At 49.4% G+C, this 24,920-nt stretch overlaps 2 protein-coding genes and 1 long non-coding RNA gene across 10 annotated transcripts in view; 1 reads left to right on the top strand and 2 right to left on the bottom strand.

The window, feature by feature from the left end:
• The window catches only part of LOC122367856 (sarcolemmal membrane-associated protein-like), a 43,490-nt gene extending 36,158 nt beyond the window's left edge, over positions 1–7,332 (bottom strand). For 2 of the 8 annotated variants that reach the window (XM_043341318.1, XM_043341316.1), the window contains exon 1: positions 6,924–7,158. The gene's annotated coding sequence lies outside the window, so the exon portion shown is untranslated. Of the gene's footprint in view, positions 1–6,923 lie in introns of all 8 variants that reach the window. The other 6 variants (XM_043341323.1, XM_043341321.1, XM_043341320.1 and 3 more) reach the window with 6 other exon arrangements.
• Positions 7,333–8,436: 1,104 nt separating this feature from the next.
• On the bottom strand, positions 8,437–9,396 carry LOC122367855. Its single transcript, XR_006254130.1, has 2 exons — positions 9,352–9,396; positions 8,437–9,213 (listed from the first exon to the last, which is right to left on the bottom strand). It is a non-coding gene; the product is annotated as an uncharacterized LOC122367855 (long non-coding RNA).
• Positions 9,397–9,876: 480 nt separating this feature from the next.
• On the top strand, positions 9,877–24,886 carry LOC122367860 (myotubularin-related protein 8-like). The gene is made up of 16 exons (XM_043341335.1): positions 9,877–10,055; positions 10,295–10,479; positions 10,769–10,885; positions 11,514–11,676; positions 12,128–12,227; positions 13,376–13,559; positions 16,103–16,237; positions 17,019–17,151; positions 17,554–17,786; positions 18,145–18,253; positions 18,983–19,124; positions 19,772–19,900; positions 20,331–20,457; positions 21,287–21,403; positions 22,021–22,161; positions 22,580–24,886. Exons 2-16 carry the CDS (start codon positions 10,456–10,458, stop codon positions 22,733–22,735), a joined length of 2,010 nt encoding a protein of 669 aa, XP_043197270.1. The 5' UTR covers positions 9,877–10,055; positions 10,295–10,455; the 3' UTR covers positions 22,736–24,886.
• The last annotated feature ends 34 nt before the right edge of the window (positions 24,887–24,920 follow it).

The raw sequence follows: 24,920 nt of genomic DNA, 5'->3' as shown, positions 1-24,920 counted from the left end.
GACGGTGGCCGCATTTTGCAGCGGGTGATGGCGATCGAGATTCGAGATTTAGACGGAGTCACGAGATCTCGGTTCACTGGACACTGCAGCAGAGCTTCGCACTTAGGAATGCACTTTCTTATAGTTCTTGTGCTACATTTGCCTTTAGTTACTATTCGAATTGTAAATCCACATCTGAAATTCTCAGCCATGTAGGTATCTTACACATCGACGAATAGGATCGTAGTTATTGATTGCATAGACAAACTGATCCCAGGAATGTTGCATTGTGTTTACGTCCTGCGGCTCAACCTTTCTCATTTTCATGAAGCTTTCTTATTTCATGAAGCTCTGTTCGCGCATCGCTGGTGTTGAGTGACGGTATACTGTCCATATTGACTCCATGAATTGCAATGTTTGTTTTTCGCTCAACTATACACATCAATGTGTTGAAGGAATGCAGGTCGTAGCGTTGTAACTTGAGGTGCTTCTCGACAGTGTGACTCCCTCAGCGAGCAATGTGAAGAAAGTTATCGTTTTCCTTTACAATGGTAGTCGCGCTGTCTTGAAACACACGTTTGAAGCTATACGTGTGCCGAAGAGAGAGCGACTCGGCAGCTGTTACCAGAGCAGGACCCATTGCTTGCATGCAGGAGCGGAACACAGATTGCTGATGTGGGCACGCCAGCTCTCCGCAAGCCATAACATATGTGACCATCACTTGACCAAATTGCAAGACTTTAGCTAGTTTTGGGCTTCACTTGTGACTGATATTATAGGAGCCGCCAGTCTGGAAACGGATCCGCCACCTCTCCTTACAGTTGTCTTCTGCTCAATTTTTCGGTCTCGGCCAGCGTCACAGCATGTAATAAAACTCACAGGGAGCCCAGTGGTCAGAATTCCAAGACATTTTCAGCTTTAGGGCATATAGAAATTGACTTCATATTGATGCCTTAGCCAGGAACCGGAAAACTGACATTGTTGCATGCACTGTCTTGGCTCTTTGAATATGCTCACTCCCTGTTCTGTTCATAGGATATTCTGAAATGATTATCACTAGCGGCACATTTTACTGTATTTCAGTGGCATGTATGCATTAAAAGGTTTCATTTTATTTAAAGACAAAAGAGAACTATCCCGCATGTCAATGATAAACAACAAACAACGATAATCTTGCAAAAATCTTCGCTACCTACATGTCTGTGAAAATTTGCTAATTCTCGTGAAAATTAGCTGGGAACCATCATCCACACCATGTTAAATCATGGAAGAAATGGGCAGAAAATGCCCTTCTTTTTTCGATGATTGCGCTAATATTATATATTTTTTGCTCAATGTAAGATATAACTGAGATTACAAATTGACTAGTGGTGATGTTCCCCAAAGCACATCATCATATGGCGAATAAGTTGGCTGTGACTACCTTCGAAAGTTAGGGCCCTAATGGCAGGGCCCTAATTTCCGTGCACAGTCCAGATATATAGTGGTCTATGGCCAGGCGCATTGAGAGTGACATTATATTTTTGTGCAAGGTATTCAAAGGTTCGGTGTCATCCTCTCATCTTCTACGGTCGTTCTCGTTACACGCTCCGCTCAGAGCGACACGCAGCGCTGTGTCGACATTGTTCCATGTGCCGCGTGGGCGAGTGAACTGCATTGCAAACGGCCTGTTTACGCGCTGTCCTCGTGCCACCAACAAATTTCTGGAAGCCCAGCCTCAAACTGATGTGTTATGTGATCCTGTTGGAAGCATCAAGAGGCGCCTCGTCCTCTATACCGGATCCGTGAGACTCTAGGGCAATGTACATGAGAATACTGTTTTTATTATGATAGTTTATTGTGCATGTTTTTTTTTTCGTATTTTATCTTTTGACTTCACCTATCATAGGGATTAGGGATCATGCCTGTTGGTGATATTATGCAATAAGAATACAAGAATACGTGGTCACATGAGTGACACAGGTCCTGACCAGGGTATATGAGAGACTGTCTCAAACGGACAGCCACGGCGGACCTCAGGGACTGAGGCACGGCTGCAACACCGCACAGTAACGACTGGTGACACCAAATCGGCAGCAAACATCTCCCTACACTCCACCCCGGGCCACTGCGCTCGGCCCATATAAAAACAGACTACAGGACAACTCCCGGTGTGTTTTTTTAACATTAAGCGACAGTGACAAATAATATAATAGTATCTAATCTTCAGCTATGCAACAACCTGCGGTTACACGCCACGTGCTCCGCTTAATCTACATCCCATTCGATTCCGGACTCACCCATCCGGGTTACTCCGGTCAGACTTCGTACGCAGGCGGTTCTGACGTAACGGATTGGCGACCGCCAAGGCTACTCGGCAACACGAGCGGAACGCATTCCGTCTCCACACAGTGCCACTCTCTTGGTGACCGGTCGGCGACGCCACACCCCACTACGGTTTGTTTGTTTGTTAATTGGGGCTTTAGCACCCCACTACGGGTTACTGGACAGCGACACAGCAACACTCAGCAATATCTTTTACTCAAATACGGCGCCTTGTTCACTGTCCCGTGAACTGAATTCGGTAGAGCACAAGCTACCGGGTGTAGTGTAGTAAGAGTATTTGTTCGGTTCATGCATCGGAGACGGGGAGGATACCGCCTTCCCCTCTGCGATGCATGAAAGTCACTCACAAAACACCCTTAGTGAAATTCACCAGTGATAAGCCGAGAAACACCAGCAAGCTGACCGCATGCCGATCAAAACGGCGAACGAAAAGCGCTCAGAGTGGTGGGAACATTCATTATCCAATGTGTCGGTCGGACCTTCACCGGGGGGAGGGAGAGGGGGAGGGAATGGCGGGCGATAGCGAGAGACGACCTTTCGGAGGCCGCCACAGTCGCCGAGTGGGTGGAAACTGCGGTCAGCGGCCGCTGATAAGGGTTTGTAAGGGAGGATGTTACGTGGGCTAAAAACGGCGGCTGACTAGGGGAAGATCAGGGTCACTGGGTAACCGATAGGTATTATGTGCATACATCACCAGAAGCAATGGAATGGTGATCCTTTGATAATTTTGCTACCAAATTCAGATAAAGTGTTTCGAGAATGCGAGTACGGTGAATTGAATAGTTAACTCAAGGCCATACAGTTAACTGTTCAAAACGTACGCCTACCATCTGAGCAGCAAATTAAAACAAATCATGCCAATGTTTGGGCGTATATATAAACCCAATATCGACTAGCATGAGCAAGGAAACACGTCACGGCTACAATGCCAAGGACGAAGTGTTCGCCCTGAAAGCACTCACGTGTCCCTGGCAGCCACGCCCCCGTGGCCACACCACCATCAGTGCCAAAAATAACGGACCGGTTTCACGCATGCCCTGCGCGTCAAATCAACGCAAAATTTACCGTCCATTCAGTCGTGCATATGATCCGGAACGGGACGAGCCAAGACGAGAAGCCGCCGGCGGCGGTTACGCCGCAGCGAATCTGCTCGCCATCTCCTGAGGCGTGCCGGAGTAAGTAGCCGCGTCTACGAGCCGCAGCCGGGCAGGCTGGGAGGAAACGGTCGTACTACGCCAGGAATGACTGGAACGCCGCGCTGACGTGAGCCGCCGCTGCAGCCGGTATCTGCGGCTGTACGGTAGCGTTGGACCACGGAAACGCGACAGGAACGACAGGGGTTGAGGCAGAGAGCAGTGGGTTTGCTTGTCGTGTTCTAAGCCAATAACCAACAAAAGGTATACCTCAATACCTCAAAAGGTACCCCAATGGAAAACAACACAAAATGTTAAGCATTTCTATTGGACTGTTTGTTTCACTACAGTATAATTTGCAAATTTATATTCGCTTTATTTATCGTCGTCAGAAACGACGAGAAACTCAGCTAGACTACCGGGGGTAATTTTCAGCCGGCCCCCGTAGCTCAGTTGGTAGAGCGTTAGACTCCGCGTGGTGAGAGCACGCGTTCCCGGCTTTAACCCGGCAGTTGCTGGGATATTTCGCCACCCGCCGTTTGCTGGGGGGGGGGGGGGGGTTAAACGCCCCCAGCCGATAACTCGAGAACCGATAGGCGCAGCGAAACGCACGAGGCGGCAAACGAAAGAACACGACAAGACGCTTCAGATGAGTACTTTAAAGTTGAATTTTGAGGTCACAGGTCGGGTCAAGGTCAGGTCAAACACCTGAAATCGGGCTTTCAGTAGCATGGACTTCAGGGCTTCGCAATGGGCGCCTCTCGTCATAAACTCTGTCAAAACGGTGCACAATCCTTTATGTAAGGCCTACAAGAGCGGCAGCTCCATGTAGGGGTCAGTCAAGCATAGGTCAGGGTCAAGGTCAGGTCAACCGGGTAGGCACATATCCCCGAAAATCAAAACTGATATTCGCAGCCTGTGACACATGTTTTATGGGTAATTTTGGGCAGAACACGATGGTGACATTCATTTTATCATATGTGTACGTGTTTGGCTCAAAAAGTTCAATTTAAGAAATGCATGTATCATAGTTGTGAAGTAGTCACGAGAAATTGCCAAGATTCAGTTCAAGATTTTGGAAAATTCGGAACGATAATCAATAATCGAAGATAGCCATTTTATTGTTCATGGTATTGGCAGTCTAATGGCGCTTACGGCATGTCTGTATGTCTATTCTGTGATTTTATATGATTTTTTGAACATATGCCGTTTTTGGTCGAAAACTCAGAAATCATGACGTCACTAAAACCTCGATATCTCAAAAAATTTCCGACCGATTTTTTTGAAACTTTGTCACAATAAACGTCAATCAATTCACTACAGGTACCCAAATTTTGGCGCGCCTGGTGCGACGGAAAAAGTGGGGGCGTTTAGCTCCCCCCCCCTCCCCCCCCCCCCCCAGCAACTCGCGGGTTAACAGTCCGGGTTCGAAGCGCGATGGGCGCTTGACGTTTACGAGCCTCCTGACAGGTATGGTTGCGGTTGGTGGCAGACCGTAGCCAGGCAAAGTTAGTGAGGGGACCGACCGTGCGCGGCTATGTGCGCGCGTTAAACTTTGGACCCCAAATTCTGCCATAGAACCGGAATTGCGCGATCGGAGGGTAGAGGGCAGGGTCACCGTAACAAGCTTCGCTTAGCGGGGGCGCTGTCCTAGTGAATCCTTTCAATCAAAAGGTTCGTTAAAAAAGAAAAAGAAAGAAAACAAATTGCATTACATTCGCTAAATGGCTCAATTCACAGTCATGTGGCGTTTGCACTCTGTGGTCCCGATGGTAATTGATGAAAACGCGCGTGTTTACATGCCAAGCACGTCGCCCACAAAACCAACAAAACCTTTAAAGACGCCAGCGAACGGCTGATTGGATGACACCATAACCCTAACGGTGTGAAAATATCGTAAGCTGATTCGCGATGGACGAAAATGTATCAAACACTTTGACAGCCTTTGAATGGACAAAAATTGATGGGCAGACTGCATTCTGTTCATTGATTGATGATTGATTGATGTTCAATGTTCATTGATGGACATTCTGTGAAATCACATAAACATTTTCATCCGACCTGAGTCAAATATAATTAGTGGCTGCACAGTGCACACACACTGACATAATTGACACAAGAATGGCATAAGTGATCAGTATCCAGCAGCTGACAAGCATGACCATTGCTATTGGTGGAGTGATAGAGAGAGGGGGATGGCGGGGAGAGGGCGAGGGCGAGAGTCCGCCTGTCGGGGGCACTTGGCCCCCTCTGATGAGGGGGGGGATCGAAACCAGGAGCAAGGGGCCACGTCATGAGCATGGCCGATGAGGGGGATTCAAGATTTGTACGTACGGCCGATAGGAGGGCCAGAAAATCACCGCTCCGCCGCTTCAAACTGTCAAATGTGAGCAATTTATCGTGTACGTTCAACGCAGCTAATAGGTTGTGTTGAAAGAATCTGAGTTTGTTGCATTCTGCACTCTGCAGCATTCGCAAACGAGATGCGCTCGGCTCATGTAAGGGTTTAGCGGTGTCGCTCGGTGGTAAGAAGGGCGAGATGCGCATGGCTGATGGCAGGCCTTGAGGACCACCACTTTGCCGCGACCAAGGCGCTAAGTATAGTCAAATCCGCTGTGAATGACTTGCCTATCAGATTTGTTGTTCAATACAGCTAATGACCTATCGAGAAATAACGAAAATGCCTGCATGCCAATTGCCATAGTCCCACTTTCTGGGGCCGTTCATATTTCTTTTTTATAACTGGGGCCTTCACAAGTCGTCAAGCCATTAGGGTAACCATGGCACATCGCGCAATAATCACCCTGGATAAAGCGCCAGGGGCAGCTAACGCTAACGGATAGGGTTCATGTATTGGAGTGACATGCTTTTAATTCTAATCCTGCTGTGCAATTATTTCTTGTTCCGTTTTCATACCACTAAGAGGGCAGGCTTGTGACTCATATCGGTCAGAGCGGCTTTCAACTGGTCACTTGTGCGGGTTCGGTGGCCGGTGCGGATTTATTGTACCCTCAGCCAGCTTTAGTGCGGATATTCCGGCTCTGTTTGAAGGATTGGTGCGTATTTTGAACTTGGGCCGGTGCAACTCGTCGACCTGCCAGCCATGCTTTGCAGACTGGACCACCAGCACTGGCAGTCCGTTCTGACCAGCGCACACTCATTTCAACCCGAGCACACTGAATTATCAACATGATGTCAAAGCTCCAACAGTTTTTTTCGATTTTCATCTATCTCGTCAGGTTAGTCATGTCCATCACCAAGCCAATTCCACAATGCACTTTACTAAATTCGCACCACACCGCACCAAATCCGCACCAGCCGAACAAGACCGCACCAACGAGATCTCGTCGAAATTGCCATACTTTGCAGAATGGACTGACCCTGCCAGTCAGTGGTGCAGAGACAGAAGCACATCAGCAGAATGAGTTGACTTAATTAATGATCCCAACCCATACACTATCTCCCTATCCATGATTAGGTACTTACAAAACGGATGGTATGACGCCACGTCCCGCGAGATTCTTGGAGGTCCATTCAAGTCATGACAGGGGCCACCAAACCGCATCACAATATTCCAGGCTAAAATTAACACACTGAGAGTGCCTTGTGTTTTTGCTGATTCACTTAAAAACACAGTAACCACAATTAACTCATAAAATCACAATCACACCAATCCAACCTTCAACACATCAAGAAATTCTACAATCTACAATCTTTACGCAGTTTGCTCTGAGTTTGCCGCATAATGGTTATTGCCCATCACTATTTTATAAACAATTTTCCCCGCTCTACAAGGCGTTTATATTCCTTTCAAATAAAATAGCAAATTAAAAGTAAGATTAAACAAAGGAAAAATTTTGTACTTTGAAATGATTATAACACCAAAACTGAGAGTATTTTCATTATAGTGCCGGTACTATCTTGCTGAAGTGTATGTCCGTGAAGTTGGCTTCATATACGAATCTGAATCCAATGTCGGACACAAAATAACTTCATAAAGGAATGCAATACCACCATAAGCTTTTCATCACGCTTGCCTTCATCATGTTTGTCATCCTTGTCGATTTCATCTTCTGCGAAGCCTAGTGGATACTGGATATAGTGGATAAGGCGTCCGCTTGTAACCCGGTGGCCGCGAGTTCGCGGCTGGGGAGCTATACCTACGTCGTCCGCACCATACGTTGTGAAAGAGACGTCTGCAACACTGTGGCAACTGGCGAGAAAGGGCCAGGCTTAACTAGGGAGGACCGTGTTGCCATCTAGGTACCTACCTGCAAAACGTTACATTATCACCGGCCAACCGGACGCGGTCGGTCGGGTGCTCAAAACCAAGATTCCTTCTCAAAACGGCCTTATTGTAATGGTATGATTTCAACGAGAAAATTACGATCTTATTCCAATCCCCGGGCGGAGATGTAATTGCAGCTAAGTGCGTCAGACTCAGCACTCAGCCAAACCGCAGATATTGACCTGGGGCTGATTGATTGCGACCATTAATGGTAATGGTAATGGCACAGAAGTAATTACTTCTGTGATGAATCACACGATGCCTTGAGGTGGCTATAACATGTCCGTTCATTTAGAGGCATATTGATGGCTTGCATGAGAGGAATGCATTTTAGCATATTCTGCCATCCATTGCTACAAAAACTGAAAATGCAATTGCAGTCATGCATTCAAAGAAATGAAAAATACAAATCCATCATTGGGCTCCATCATGAACCGCTTCACCCAAGTTGTTGTAAGTTGTTGCAAGTTGCTGACAAAAGAGCCTTAGAATTGACTTTGACCTACCTGCTAATATTAAATGGTCACCTAACTTCTTATGGTAGCTACCTAAGTGTTTGGGTCTTCTGGCTCCATCCCATGTGAAAGTCTTATCCAAGATTCAAGTCTTATCATGCTGGTTGACTGCAGCCTGCAGTGCAATGTGTAGCTAATTGAACATATCAACAGTGTCAACAGTGCCTACATTTTCACAAATATAAAACAATGTGGATGGTGTAGCATTTCAAGTGTATTGATCAAGCAGAGGTTGAAGTGGAGGTGGCATTAACATTGAAGACCACACGACAGGTACAACTTGCAACTCAGAGATTGGTCAAATGGAATTATTTCTTCCTTCAATCTCATTGCGTGCTCATTTCAATTCTGCATTACCTACTTTCTTCATAATAGCTTCAAGTGTCCTGTCACAGCATCCAGGAGAGAGGCTGGTGCGGGTCCAACACTCATCACCATAACTGTTCCTGGGACAGTTTGAGTCAGTCCAGCATCAGAGATAATGGCTGTTAGCAGCCCTGCTTCTCTTGCCTTTTCCTCAATGTCATACAATGATTGTTCATCATCAACCTTCACAACAACTTTTGCCTGTCCAGATCTTTTCCAAGAACTGAGGTCACCAGGTGATTCATCAAGTGCTCTCTTGTAAGCAGCAAGAGTAGCATGAGAGCACTGTGCTGCTATCTTGCCTTTCCCCATCTTGAGATCCATTCTCACTACAAGGACAAGCTTTTGCTGTCCATGGCCAGCAACTCGAGGGAGAGTCCGAGATCCACAGGCTGCAGAAGTCTTTGATGCCCCTGCGAGTACCTGAGACACTCGCCCTTGCCTAAGAAGCCAGCAGAAAAATACACCACATCCAAATCCAGTAGCAAGGCTTGTTAAGTCCATTCTCCCTCACTTAACTGCAATCCTGGCATGGATTTTCAATTGGTAGTTTCTGACTGGTAAGACCACTTTGACTTGGCTTTGATTTCAAAATTCTGAGCACAAACTGTTGGCAAGGCGCAAACAAGTGTTATTCATTTAACATCACCACAAGATACTGGCAAGAGGTATCACATTATATTGATACCTGCCGGCAATCTTAAAAATTAATATTGATATTGCATATTTCAACCCCGTATCACACGTGTGTGCATCACAGGTCAAAGTGCAGCACATTCGTCAAACCCTCCCTTTTTTTGGCGCAGTTGCCTTGGTGCTGCCATATTTAAGCATTTTATTTACTCCTCATAATTCTGTTTTATCACTATATTTCAAATAAATGCTTCGAATCCTTACCTTTTATCAGAAAATATAGATGGTAGAAAGATGCATTTGGCTATTGGATGTTCGTATACTTTTGGTTTCAACGATGGAGACCGGCTCAAAAGTTCCATGTTCCGGTAAAATCGCTTCTCGGACATAGGTAGGTAAGCAAAAGTAATCTAGGGTAAGCATCGTCCTCGTGGCCTTGTGGTTGAATTTGAGATTTCGTACTACATACGTTGCATACGTAGAAAGGAAGACCATAAAAGGAGAAATTTTATTTATATGTGGGAATAGCTCTTATGTATTTATCGCCTATTTATCGCAGCCCCTATTTATCGAATCCGGGTTTGGTGCTAAGTCAGTGTTTTTAAGTTCTCAGCTGATAAGGGCTACCAAATTTATAGACAAATCTTACGCGTGTATGCGTCAGTCTACTTGTTGGGGTTGGGGGGTTTGTTTTAATGCGAATGGTGCACTCGTTCCCCGAATAAAAGGCATTTTTATGTGCACTGTTACTTCAGGGTGAACGTTCTCATCTTCTCATCAAAATTTGCAGATTTTCAGTAGATACTTCAACTCCAGGTAAGAGCATTTCAATGAAATCAAAATAGGCAAGTTTGTTGGACCAGGACGGAACCAGAGGCAACCTTTTTCTGGCAATATGCTGAAAGAAATATGAGTGATACAAATTGAAATAGTTAACATGCATTTTTGCTGATTAATTGATAGAAGTATGCTTATAGAAATCCACCTCTTGCTCTGACCTGTTAGTGCTATCCCTTTTAAGCATCAAATTGACATTGACATGTTGTTTTTTCCAGTAACATTGAAAGTGGCAGTTGGCTTGAGTGAAGTTAAGCCGCCTGCAGTCTGAGTTGATACCACCGTGGATCAGTTCCTGAAGGGTGTCGGGCGGCAGCTGTCTCAGCTGCTGCCCGGCAACAATGAGGTTGAGACGGGTGTCCGTGACCCGCAGCAGACCATGGAGATCATCAAAAAACCAAAGGTTGTTTAACAGAAGATACATTGGATTTGATTACCTAATGTATTTGCAATTGAAAATGCATCCATTCACTTATTCAAATTTCATGCAACAAATTGCTTATTAGCTTCCTATTTCACCATTCCAAACCTCTTGCATTTATTAATTTCTTTAATTTTACCATTGTCATGCATTTCCTTGCACTTCTCCCAAAGACAATTGTGTAAAATCTGGCTCAGGATTCTCATATGTCTGTCTCCCTCTCTTACCCCCTCTATCAACTGTTTCACTCACCCGCTTCTGTCTGTGGCAGGTGGAAAAGGTGAGGATGCTGGAGCGGTTTACTGCAGTGGAGCCCGCACCTGGCACCCTTTACCTGACCGCCACACATCTCATCTTTGTGGACCCACGCAACAAAAAGGAGACCTGGGTGAGTGCTGACTGCGGTGTGCAACTGCAGCCTAATGCCAAAGCAAACATGCGATGTGCATATTAATTAATACTTCACTCGCCCTTTGGGCCTATGGCTGCCTAATATGCTCATTGTTGTGTCTCATTTCATGATGCGGGCCCCTGAGTTCTGGCTGTACCCCTAAAGTCATTTCTGCTGAAACGCATCCGTGTCACCTGCACCGCCCACGCTGGCGAGGCGAGGGTCGTCGGCCCATCACTGAGAAACACATCGCTATTCTGGACGCGGTACCCAGAGATTATGCAGATCGGCCCATAGAGGCTGCGATATCGTAATGGTTCTGGAGGGAGGAGGTACACGTTGACAATGTCTACGATGATCCGGCAGAAAACCAGTTATTGGACGAGAAATGGAATTCCTAAAAATGAATTAGTGTTAAGAAAGCACCTAACCTGCATTTGTTGTAGTTTATCGTTGAAAGTTTCTTCCAGTGGTACATTTGCAATACCCAGATGGATGTGATTTTCGATTTATTTCGTTGTTAGGTAGGTAGTACTCCTCATCGCACGCCATAGTTAATTAATTACAATTCGTTGACTTCCACTGGGTCAGGTACCGCACGGATGACCGTCGCGCTCCGTTTCAGATATCGCACATGCACATAGCGTCGGTGGAGAAGCTCCCGCTGACGCCGGGCGGCTCGCCCCTGCTGGTCCGCTGCAAGAACTTCCGCTCGGCCACGTTTGTCATTCAGCGCGAGCCCGACTGTCACGACATTTACACGTCCCTGCTTCAGCTGTCGCAGCCCGGTATGTGACCTCAGCAGTCCTACAGCCCCCGCAGCCCGGCGAGTGACCGACTGTTTCCCCGCATGTAAACGGCGAACAGTGTTTTTTTTTTGTCTTTTGATCGTTCTGGGTGATGGTTGATCACTGGCCGAAAATGAATATACGCAGTCAAGTGGTGCTTGTACTTTACTTATTGATTCTACTAAGGTGTGCGTCATTGACCGCTAGTAAATACACGCAGTCAGGTGGTGCTTGCGCTTTATCTATGGATTCAAATGCATGCCTCTGGCTCAGCTATGTTGAACTAAAATAAAAATTTGTCCGCAGTCGTATCGAAATGTGTGTCGTGTATTCTCGTTAGCAATCAACAGGCCCAGTGATGCCCAGAGAGGCAAAGAAATTATGTTCTGTGCTCCCCTGTCTAATGAAATAGATGTTCTGGCTTCTCACTCCGCGCCGTTCCATTTTCCAGTGGAGCTGCAGGACCTGTACTGCTTCCAGTACACGCCCCGCAGTACCGAGCTGCGTCAGGAGGAGGGCTGGAACATCTACAACCTGCGTGACGACTTTCGGTGAGTGCCGGCTGACTGCCAGTAGACAGAGATGTCCGGCTCCCGTCCCGTCCGTCCTCCTAGAGCTGACAGATTAACGCCCGCCGCAGGCCCGGCCGGTTAGAGCTGAAGGTTAACGGGACCGGGAGACGAGTGTTTACGACGGCTGGAGTGGGCTGGAGGCGGCTGCAGAGCAGTCCAGACGGAAACGGTTTATGTGTGCGTGGGAGGGATGTAGGGACGGTGAGCGAGTTCGTGGAATAATTTGAGATTTGATGGTGCTCTGAAGTTGATGGTGAAGGTTGCTTTTAATTATTTTATGCCTGATAAAATAATTAAAGATATGATATAATAATATAATAATATAATCCCTATTCCCTGATAAAATAATCCCTACGAAGTTTAGCGCGGTTTAGACGTTCATTGGTTGACTTGAGATGTTACTTGCTCTCAAACTGCGATATTATGGGAGTGTGCTTGTGTTACCTAACATAGAACGTCAAGTTACGATCTTACAAAGCACACCATCCGATCGCATTGCCAACTACCATGAATGTTGCACGTATTACCCCTTCAAGATTACGGCAAAATTTCACCGGCCTACTATCGCTAATCGTAGCGTGATATGCTCGGAATCCTGATCTACGAAATTTTCGCGATGTATGAATATTGCATATATTTATAAAAGAAGCCCAGTCTAGCTGCACGCTCGACAAGTATTCGTCAATCGGCTGGAGTAAGTTACTGCTCAAAGTTTATCGTCTCCCCGCGTCCCGGCACGCTGTTCCCAGCGGGACCAGCCTCGGGCTACCGCCGCAGTATTGACCGTCACCTCACCCTCTGTGCGCCCGCCACCTAATGACAGTCTGGCGTGACATAGATTGGTCAGTTCTGTCTGCATTACCTCGCCCCGGCTTACACACAACTGGACATTCGACACCGGGACTATGGATAGTACTTGGTCACCGTGCTTCATCGCATGGCGCCAGTGGTTTAGTGTGTGTGAAATATGGTTAGATTAGGTAGCAAAGATGAGGGGACAGTAAGTAGCAAGGAGTTGCTAAAAAGGATGTACAATTCACTGTGCCCACGTTGTTATAATGTTATTTTGATCCTTACAGGACATCATATAACGAGCTATAAGACTCCCCTTGTACTCTGTCCACCAGGCGGATGGGCGTTCCGAACTCGGCCTGGACGCTGACGGACATTAACGAGTCGTACGAGGTGTGCGACACGTACCCGCCGCTGCTGGCGGTGCCGGCCGCCGCCTCCACGGCCGTACTGATCGGCTGCGCGCGGTTCCGCAGCAAGGGCCGCCTGCCCGTCCTCAGCTACCGGCACCACAATCAGGTGAGCTACAGACACCACACAGTAGCTCACAGTCAGGTGAGCTACAAGGACCACAGTCAGATGAGCTACAGACATAATCAGGTAAGCTAACGACACAATCAGGTGAGCTACAGGAGCGACGGCGAAGATGTGATGGGAAGGAAGGGAGGGGTGGGGCCCTGGGGGTCTAGGAGCACAATTTAAATTGCTGTTTACGAACAATTATTGTAGATCTTCATATGCGTTAAGAAACGAACACTTTTGACGTTTTCTTTTTCTTCTAGAACTTATGCATGAGTGTTTTTTTTTTGTGTGTGTTCAGATGAAGGGTTTGCTAAGAAATGATCCTGTGGTATGTTTTTTTTTGTGGCATTGATGACTTCGGATGTTCTTTATAGATTGTTGATTGGGTCTATCCCATATCCAGCTTTCGTTTGATTGAGGAGTACTTTGACGAGCACGCCATATTACGCTCAGTTGCAGCTACCTTGAAGCTTTACTCAGTGAAAAAAAGATGACATATTCTGCCCCTTGAGATATGGTAGCTGTTCCCTAATCCCTTCTAAGTGATATTGGGATAGGAGGGATTTGCTTGAGTGGAGTGCTTCTCCGCTGAGTAGATCTCGGAATATGCCGTAACGGCGATTGTATAAAGCCTTATACCCACCATACCCGCCACGGGCTCCCCCAATGCATAAGAAGGTCTAAGCGAGCAAATCGGTGGCTTTCACATTTCACATTTTCATGTGGCGTTTAGGTACCTGAATTTCTAATGATCCCCATTCTCGGTGATACTGATTGAACCAATAGTGAAGTCATGGACCTTTTACCGAAGTTTGCAGTAGTCTCAACAGGCTATGGTGAACGTAAGTAGCCTAGTTGCCAACTTTTCCATTACCACACGTGACCTGTTGAACAGTTGGCGTGGCGTATTTGGGTCTTTTGTCACTGTGTCGATGTGTCGAAGAGCTGCTGCAATCCTACCCAGCTGTAATTTATACCAGCTGTCTGTTTTTCGTGTCCTTTCGATCAATACTTTTGATCGATGGTACGCAGGCCAACGCACCAGAATTGTCCCCGTCTCCGTCTCACTGCCTCCGCCGTAGTCCGGCTAGGTTCGTGACGCGTGACCTGTGATAAAAACCGTCACGCTTTCGTGACACGTCCGGTACGGCTGGGTTCCGTCCCTCCAACCCGGAACAGAGGAGGCCGGCGGCAATTTACTGGCTTCCCGCTCGGTCTGAAATGTCGACCGCACGCCGCGGCTGCCTGAGAGAGGTCTGAAATAGCGTGTTACGGAGAACTGGGGCGAGCTCGCCGAGCAATGGTGGTGTGATTAACGAGTGAATAGAAGCGGTCGCGGCCGCTTTTTGGAGTCGTTAGAGGACGTTGTATGGTTGGTATGAGGAAATTACCGGGTGGCCCAGAAAAAACGTTCCCAATTTTAAATCAATATTTCTCAGAAAGTGATAAAGATACAACATTGAAACTTCCAATAGTTAATACGGCATATATTTTCAGCAAATGGTATGATTTTTATGTTATTCGGTCAATTACTTTTTAAACGGTTCGTGTTTCTAGCATGCCATGTAAAAATTACTTTTTTGCTCAGATGTTTACTAAAAATGTGAGTGAACGGGCCACTTCCATCTCGGCACCACGGCCTGCAGCCATGACTGCTACTGGCACCTAGCCTCATTGATGGTTCAGGCCTCGGGGTGACACACTCCCTCTAGCTTTTTTCTCCTTATTCGGTCGATTTACTATTTGATCTTCTTGAAGGGAGGGCGATCAGCAGTAGCCCATTCACTGTGTCGCTCCTTCTCTTCGAAACAGGACTTGTGTTGAAACGAATGACATCCATTAACGCAATTTTGGCTTAGAATTTGAATATTTGGCACATAAGTGGGACAAAAATATTTAAAATAACAGCACACGTGCTGGTATCATTCACGTGTTCTATTTTTCTATTTTTTTTCTAACATGATGCGTCTAAGCCAATCATTACTACCGTTCAACAACGGCAAAAAAAGCAAAAACGTCTTACCTAATTCAACATAAGATTGCTGGCTTGAAAATGATGGTACAGTGTTATAATTTGGCATACCAATGCGCAAAGAAGTGACGCAAACTTGATGAAAATTTCGGCTCGTTATTTGCACTCGAATTTGACATATAGGCCTCCAAAGTTCGGAACGTTTTTTTTGGGCCACCCGGTATATGCATGGTTTGAGCTCTCTTTCGGTTGTCAAATATGCGTCGTTTCGTATGTTCCGGTGAATGATATTAATAAGTAATAACCGTATCATCTCTGCCATTTTTTCTCACAACGAGGTTATTTTTATCTGATGAGCAAATGCCAACCGCACAATGCGGCACTTCACACACAGTTCAATATTCTCCCCGTCCCATCAGTACAATGCACAACGAGTCCTGCGCGCTGTGCTTACACGGGCTCCCCGAAGCGTGTTCCGCCTGTTACGCCTGTTCCGGACTGTTCTGACCAATGAGCCGTGCAGTCTCTGCAGGTTATGGCCTCTGACCTGACCCCCCCCCCCTCTCAGGCGAGCATCTGTCGGTGCAGCCAACCTCTGTCCGGCTTCAAGGCTCGCTGTCTGGAAGATGAACAGATGCTGGAATTGGTCCGTATGACCAATCCCTCCGACAAGCTCATGTATGTGGTGGACACTCGGCCCAAGGTGAGTTACCCCCCCCCCCCCCTACCGGGGACGATGGGTCGTCGGGAACGGTGGGGTCGGGTCAGGCGGGAGGGGTGGTACGGGGGAGGCGAGGCGAGGAATTTCGGTACTCTTGTGTGATGTCAGTTTTTTACCTAGGCGTGATATAATAGAGTTATGGCTCCCTAATTACAGCCCTATTCCATGGCTCTATTTATTTATGTTGCTGCTCCTTCGGAAACATACTCGCATATTAGCTTTGCCATGGGAGCAATCGGTGTGATTGCCGTCATGCTTACATCATATGGACGAAATAATTCTGCTTTGATGATACGTGATTCATTAATATCACCATCAAATGAAGAGTGAACAGTGAGCACACACCAAAACAGCACAGCACAGCGCTCGCTGTTGCTGACAGACTGATTCGGCTCGGTGAACTGATTTCTGAAGCTGTGTGGGCGGACGGTATGTTCGCGCTCAGTCTATTCCGGGCTGTGGAAAGGTCAGCTCTGCCGAGGGGCGGGGTTCCCAGTACTCCCAGCGGCTGCAGTGGTTTTAGTTCGACAGACGGACGCGCGGGCGTGAATCTATCAGCAGGCTGACTGGCGTGGAGGGCTTCACTGGACGGGCGGGGACGCTCGCTGCCAGACGGATGTGTCTGATATTAGATTATCAGTGGGCGGGTTAGATTATCATGTGTCTGTTAGATGCAGGCTAGGTGTGTTTATTGGATGCAAACACATACAACTCGCTAAATCCCGAACAGCTTATGACCACATGTTTCATGAATATTTCACAGATCAACGCTATGGCGAACCGAGCCTCAGGGAAAGGATACGAGAACGAGAGCTTCTACCAGAACATCAAGTTCCACTTCTTCGGCATTGAGAACATTCACGTTATGCGGCATAGTCTCAGCAAACTTGTGGAAAGTGAGTGCTTGTCACCGAAGTTTGTAAGCTATCGGGAGGCGGAAAGAATCCAAGTTTGATCGTCCTGTTGAGTTGATGCTGAGAAAGAGGCATAACACGTGTCTGTGCTGTTTCATAGGATAGAGTAAAAGTGTATCACATTGTTGATAAACTGCTAGTTTACTCCCACAGCTTTGATGTAGGTAGTTGTTAGAAAATAATTATTATGGTGTCTACCCTTTGCATAATTGGGTGCTGCTTAAATGTTACGTCCAGTTACTCATATTCATTCGGGGTAGGTACTGATGAGTTTCCGCGTAGGCCACTCGCTGATAATAATGCTGGTAACTAACCCTCTGACCCGCCCGTATATCACCCATGTCATGCCTCGCTGACCTGACCTCTCTCCCCTCCCCCTCACAGCCTGCGAGAGCAAGACGTCGGCGATGTCGTCGTTCCTCTCTGGCCTGGAGGCGAGCGGCTGGCTGCGGCACATTCGCACCACCCTGGAGGCAGCCCAGTTCGTGGCCTCATCGGTGGAGGCCGGCACCACGGTGCTGGTGCACTGCAGTGACGGCTGGGACCGCACCAGCCAGACGTGCGGCCTGGCAGAGCTGCTGCTCGACCCCTACTACCGGTCACTGCACGGGTTCCAGGTGAGAGGGAGAGCGAGAGGTGAATGGACGAGTTTGGTGGTAAGCAGGAAGGGAAGTCAAATTGTGTTAGGCTTACAGAAAATCGACTAAATTGCTAGCCTAGGAATTTGGTGTAGCCCATGATCCTGTTCCTGAGACGTCTGAGACGTCTGTTCCTAGTGGTTACCGTTTGGCGTTCAACGGATTGTGTGCGTTTAGTTTCCCGTGTGCTATGATTGTGTCGAGTTGTGGGCTTGGCAGTCTATACGAACGATTAGACAGGACACGCATTCTTCCTTTGGGTGTGACAGTGTATGACACATTTATTGTCAGCCTCAGGCAGGCTCTAAATGTCGCGTTCTTTTCCCTCCCCCTTCAGGCGCTGATCGAGAGAGTCTGGCTGGCTCACGGTCACAAGTTCACCGACCGGTGCGGATTCATCCAGCAGGACCCCAAGGAGATCTCACCCATCTTCACGCAATTTGTCGGTGAGTGCTGCCTTTCGCCATCTGTACGCAACGGTTTGTCGTTGAGTGTAGACCGCAGCTGCCGTCAGCCGATCCGCCTTTTTCACAAGGCTCTGTGAACTGTAAGCGGCCTGCGGTGGTAAGAGGAACGGGCAGCACCTTGTGAAGATGAATGCCCTGTCGTCGCCACCCTGGCCCGTGAGGAGTAGAGCCGTCTAATCCGCCGCGGATAACATATTGCATTCCGTGTTACTGGGTATGCTGGTTGGGTTGGGAGGGTAAAGGTGTACAGTGCTAGATTGCGTTACTGTCTGAGAAATGCGCTTCACGGCGGTTGGTCGGAGCTGAAAATTGATGACCTCCGGGTGGTAATATTCATGTCGTATTTTCCACACCCGATCTGCTATGCATTGCCGGTCTATTTCTGTGGCGGTGCGAGCTGGAATTCCCTTCGTCATTACTGGTGGTGTATGCAGCTTCGGGGCTTGACAGGATCTTGATACAAATTTGTTTTTGAGCGAGAACATTATGTGTGCATTTTTTTATCAGTGATGCACTTTGTCGCTGATTCTTCTCATTTCTTCCCCTCATTCTTTTTTTTTGTGACCACCACAATGGACCCATATGACCTCGGCTCGATAATGTGTGACCCCATGTGACCTCAAGGTAACCCCATATTGGCCCTAGCGTAACTCATGTGATATCGGCGTGACCCCATATGACTCTCGTGTGACCCTGTGTGTCCGGCAGAGGCGGTGTGGCAGCTGACCCAGCTGCAGCCCCAGGCGTTCCAGTTCAACGAGCGCTACCTGCTCACGCTGCACGACCATGTGTTCTCGTGTCAGTTCGGCACATTCATCGGAAACTGCCACAAGGATCGACAGGATCTCAGGTCAGCTGATTGATCGCACATGAGAACAGTGGTCATTGGTCAGGCGTTTCTGTCTTGAAGCGTTCGTTGGTCGTTAAGGTTTTGAGGTGGTGACTAACGGATGTGGCATGTTTCCTTTCAACCGGACGTGCTGTATTGAGCTCGAAGCTATCGAAGCTGACAGAGTTTCGAACCTGTAGCACAGTTTTGTTAGATGTTTAGTAACTTAATCTGTGCGTTGCATTGTTGGAAGCTGAGCTGGCTGCGGTACGTTGTGTGGGCCTCAGTAACTTCGTCGCCCGCTGTAATGCCTGTCTGTTTTAGTGTGCTCGCTCTTATCGCTATTAGCCCACAGTATCAGCCACTGGACGGAATAACGCCCACAATATCTCGCCTACTAGCTGACGCGACGCTCACCTTTCCTATGTGCCTACCACAGGCTGTCGGAGCGAACTTACTCCCCTTTGGGGGATAAATGGCGCCCCTACTCACCGTCCCTATTTATGTGTCTACCACAGGCTGTCGGAGCAGATTTACTCCCTGTGGGGACATGTGTCTATACCACAGGCTATCGGAGTAAACTGACTCCCTGTGGGGTTACATGGCGCCAGTACTCCCTGTGGGGTTACATGACGCCCCTACTCACTGTCCCTACCTGTCTACCACAGGCTGTCGGAGCGAACTTACTCCCTGTGGGGGTACATGGCGCACCACCGCAATGAGTACCTGAATCCGCTGTACGACCCCACCCTGCACCCGGGCTGCCTGAAGGTCAACCTGGCTCCACAGACTATACGGTTAGTAGAACAGGGAGGGGAAGGGGAAGGAGGGCTGGCTGAGGAGGCCAGGTGTTTGAGTTGATGGTAAGATAGTGAGCTATGCAGTCAGTTCATTTTTAACTAACGGGTACGTGGACAGTATGGATCCGTTTCTTACGTAAGGTGGTCTTCGTTTGCTTGCTTTGCTTTGCTGTGCTGTTCTGGGTATTTTCTTTCATTATACAATGCCTATACATACAATGATTATGCAATGATTATACAACCAACTTTGATTTTATATACAATGCCATAGCGCCACACCGTCTAAATAACGTGTTGACTTCCATACATTTTACAACTTACATCCACCTCAGCGAAGTTGTCCCATCTGTGTAAATAAGTATCGTCCCAGCTCTGTCTCACCCGTGTAGCTACCACCCCACCACACCCGCCCTTGTTTTCCCGCCAGGTTCTGGCGCGGGATGTACACGCGGTTCGAGTTCGGCGTCCACCCGCGGGACAGCCTGGCCGAGGTGACGGGATGCCTGTCCGACCACAACTCCTCACTGCGCGACCACATTCGGCTCATGGAGAAGGTCCGTACTCCGTACAGCAGTCGCTGACGGTATGGGGTCTATTTCGGTGTGTGGAATCTAATGAGGTGCACGGAGGATTTTGGGCTAAATAAGGTCGCTTGTGAATTTGTAAGGCTTTGTTAGATGCATGAGGTGTGGGGCGGACCTATTCTGAGGCATACAATTTACTTTGCACTAGACCTGACGCTAAACCAATCTTGCTAATTAAGCATGAAAAATGTGCACGACGACGTTTACAAATATTTAATTTAATTTAGAAGAGCTAGCACGATATTTACACGGTGACCTGTCACCCCTACCACCAATACAGACTCCACATTCCCAGTCCGCCATTGTTAAAGAGCGGCTGTTGCGCGCCACCTGTATCCCTATCCGTCTGAGTAACGCTGCCGGCATTACCGCCGTGCCGGGCCTCCCTCGGCCGGAGCGGCCGATCGATACCCACTGGGGACTCACTGGGGACCTCAGCGGCTCGTCGAGTCGGTGACGCTACCGGATATTGACGCCGTCAGCGCCCTCCGCCGTACTGTGGGTGGGAGATGCGTCTGAAAGGAGTGGTGGGTGGCACTAGTGCCTGTATGTCTGGTGTGCCAGCTGGCCAACCGCAGTGTTTTTCTTTCTTTTTTTTTGTTTCTTTTTGTATGTTTAGTTTTCAATCGCGAGTGAAGAATTATTTAGTTATTTTTGGATCATATTATTTCGGTAAAACTAGTTTGGTTTTGGTGCAATGCAGTTGATTATTATAAAGTGGAGCTCATGTTGGATTACGTCGACACGCTGTATTGCTGTAAATTGGTGTAATAGTTGACGGCCTACATCCCCTCTGCAGCGGATAGCGCAGCTGGAGAGCAGGCTCAACAACGCGGCCGACGGGGAGAACCACGGTGGCGCGGACAGTACCTCCGGCACGGAGAAACTGTCCGAGCGGCGACACATCCACGACCAGGTGAGGGCCGACAGCACCCCTGTCCCGTCCCGACAGCATCCCAGCTGTCATCTGTCCCGACTGTAACCCTGTCCTGACCCGACAACACCCCTGTCCTGACCCGACAAAAACCCCGCGCGGGGAAGCTGTCGGAATGGCGACACATCCACGACCAGGTGAGGGCCGACAGCACGTCCCCGGTCCTGCCCCGACGGCTGCACACCTGCCTTGTTCCGACAGCACCTCTGAGTTCTGACAGTACGGGAAACTGTGCGATCGGTGACACATAATTATACGCTGTAGATGTCGACTCATGGCTCAATGTGTTCGACTTAAGCCGGCTATATAGCGCGGCGTGGCTGTATTTCTTTTTGTCATCGGTCATGTAAATACATGCAGTATGCATGTCGTATAACTGCTGATTCTCCATAGCTGGTTTGTTTTGCAGCGAGGAAATAATGTGATTAACGCGTAGACGAGTATTTCTTTAATGCAAGTATGCTACACGCAAAGTCAAATATCGGGGTTTGGGACTTCGGTCAATAAATTGACACTCAACTGAGCTAACAGGTCATTCGCCACCCCTCCCCCTTCCCGTTCACCCTCCCCACCTAACACCTCCCGCTCCCTCCCGCCAGGTGAACGCCAACCTGCAGCTGCCGCCGCTGACGGCCGACCAGCTGACCAGGGAGCTCGACTCGGTAGCCATCGAGTGGGCCTCGCCCAGGGGTGTACGCGAGTGCAGCTGCACCACCGCCTTCGACCACTTCAGCAAAAAGGTGCGCGTGAGCCAGGACAGGTGCCGTGTGGGTTTAATGTGAATCCTGTTTGATTTAATTGAAGTAGAGGGAGGTTGTACCCCGAACCGACTATGAATGATGTACCATGTGGATGTTGAAATAACCAAGTAGCAAATGGGCCAGGGTGACTGACCCTCTTGCTTCGCAACGCGAAGAAGGGTTATTTTCGACCCGTGAGTGTTGGGTTGGTCCCGTGTCGATAGGATGCCTCTTCGCTGAGATGGAGCAGAATCCTTTCGTTCGTTTCGTTCATTTCCTTGTTAAATCCCAGCTCAGTAGGGATCTGCATCAAAATATAGCCAAAAATACTACGTAGATTCTCACGAGTGTTTTATATTATGCATTGAGATACAGGCGTTTGACTCCATCTAACCACTGCCGCTTATGCCGATTTCAGTTCCACTGCTGGCGATGCGGCGAGATCTTCTGCCAGCGGTGTCTGGACCGGTGTCTGAGGCTGCCGGGCCACCTGGGCGGCGACCCGGCGCCCGTGTGCCGGCCCTGCTACCGACTGCTGACCAGCTCCCAGTCGATCGACTCGCAGACCACCTGAGGACACGTCTACAACCCCTGGCGACTGCGGTCGGGCTCCGGTGCCGCGCGCGCCCGCATCAGACCGGCCGCCGCGCTCGACCCCTTCTACCGACCCGAGAGTGGCGACGAATTGTGAACGGTGAGCCCGGCCGGCGAGCCAACAGCTAGAAGGCAGAGCTAGAGCCAAACTGTAGAGCTAGAGCTTGCAGGTAGGCTACAGAATTGACCTGTGAGGTGGCTGGCTGGTTGGCTTGCTAGTTTGCTGATGAGCTGGTGAGCTGACGGATCAGTTCGGTAGCCGACCTACCGGTGACCTAGTGAACTAGCTGGCGAGCTGGTGGGCTAGCTAATCAGCTGGTGGGCAAGTCGACCAGTCTGGTGGGCTAGCTAGCCAGCTGGTGGGCTAGCGGGCCAGCTGGAGAGCTGCCGGAGTTGTTAGGTGAGCTGGCCGGACCCCCGACAGTCTTTCGTCGTTCACTCTCGGTTAGTGCGGTAGATGGAGTTTTTACGGCAGTCGGTCGGCGCCGGGTGACGCGACGCGCGCCAGTTTTGCCTTGTTTACGTGTTGCGCGGTTTGGTGTGTAAGAACTTTGTGAGGCGGCAGCGAAATTTTACCGAGGGATGACGCGGCTGCCGGCACCGGCTCTCTCCAGCCTCGCAGTAGCTGGGCGAGCCGGCGCCGTCCTGCGCCGGGACAGCGGTCGGCACGCTTTCCGTGTGGCTTCGTAACATTTGCGTTGCGGTGTACTACCGAAAAGCGTGGCGCTTGTTTAGTTTTCACGGGCACGCGTGCACCGGTTAGGTCTGAGTTGTTTACGCTGATGACGGCCCGTACGCTGGCCCTCGGACTAAGTCCGTGTCAGCACGGGCGGCGTCCGGCGCGGCGGCAGCGGCAGCGGTCGACCAGGGGTTGTGCGCGCACGTTCAGTCGGCGTCGCTGGAGAGAGGGAGGGAGAGGGAGGGAGGGGGCCGTCGGCCGCACCGGCCGGTCGGACGGCGAGCCTTTCCGTACGCCGTGTCGGCGACCACTGGTCGATTTCGGAGCTGTGAAACTTTCTCCAGTCACTGCGTTCTTGGTTCGTACTTTCGTTTAGTATTTCATCACTTCCCGTGGACTCACGGACAGGGAAAAGTATCTCAACGAGTGGCTAACTCCATATGCAATGGAGGAACGAAGCTCAACTTTTCTGTGCTCTCGGGGACTTTGCGACTATGCCAGGATGGTTTTCTTTAAAGGGCCTTCCGATCGGCCTGTCTTGCCCTGTGGGCTGTCCTCTGATATTTATATAGTGTTGTTAAGGCCTGCGGGCTACACGGGGCTACTTACGATTTTTGCGACCGTTTGTGACAGCCTCGTGGGCCTGCGCACGCTGTTGATAGTTATCCCTGGGGCATGTCTATTCCGGGGACTGTTGATGTTGCGTTTGTTTCGCCTGTTGCGCTCGAATCTCGCGTATCTTGCCGACGCGTGCATATTTTCTAGTCGGTGCGCTCGTCTGGGAGCGACTGCGGGCCCTCCGCCGCCGCCCAGCGCCCGAGGTTGCCGTGGAGCACGCACACGCCGCTCGGCCGTGGTGATTCGGTGTGGCGCTGGCCCTGGCCGGGGCTCCGTCTTACTGGGCACATAGTTCGGACGGTACTGGCGGGGCCGACTGCTGGGTAGTCTGGGCGAGGGCTGCCGGGGCGAGACTGTCCGGCCCGCGGCAGGAGAGGTGGCCAGACACGGGGCTGGCAGGTGCATGAGACGGATGGTGTCGCGCGGAGGTCTGCTGTCTACAGGGAAACCGGTCGAGTTTCCCACTGAGATGCCGTTGGGCCGCGCACCGAGAACTGATTCTATCCGAGGTGCGGCTAGCCCCGCTGTTCAGGACAGGGTGTGTGCGTATAGGCCGAATGTATCCAAATGCGAGCATGTTACCTTATGCTACCGGTCTAACGGCGGCGGAATGCGAGTTGACACGATCGGACGAATAAGGGAGCCTGGGAGCGCACAGCCGGTCTCTGCGCCGGTGACCACGGGCAGATGTTTTGTATCAGCTGTGATGGTGATATGGACGAGTTATCCATGGTACGCATTCCAAGTATATATGTCTATCTAGCTTACACACGAATGTGCTGTCGTGTCACGGCCTGTCAGTGTGTGCGCTGAAATACACGACTGTAGACCAAACAGGCGTGTTTAGGCTGGTGCTTCCCTTCCCACG

Source organism: Amphibalanus amphitrite, unplaced genomic scaffold (assembly GCF_019059575.1).
Source record: "Amphibalanus amphitrite isolate SeventyFive unplaced genomic scaffold, NRLGWU_Aamphi_draft 000901F_arrow, whole genome shotgun sequence".
Lineage (NCBI taxonomy): Eukaryota > Metazoa > Arthropoda > Thecostraca > Balanomorpha > Balanidae > Amphibalanus > Amphibalanus amphitrite.
Note: the sequence above shows the minus strand (reverse complement) of the source record. Positions and strands in the feature narration are given on the sequence as shown.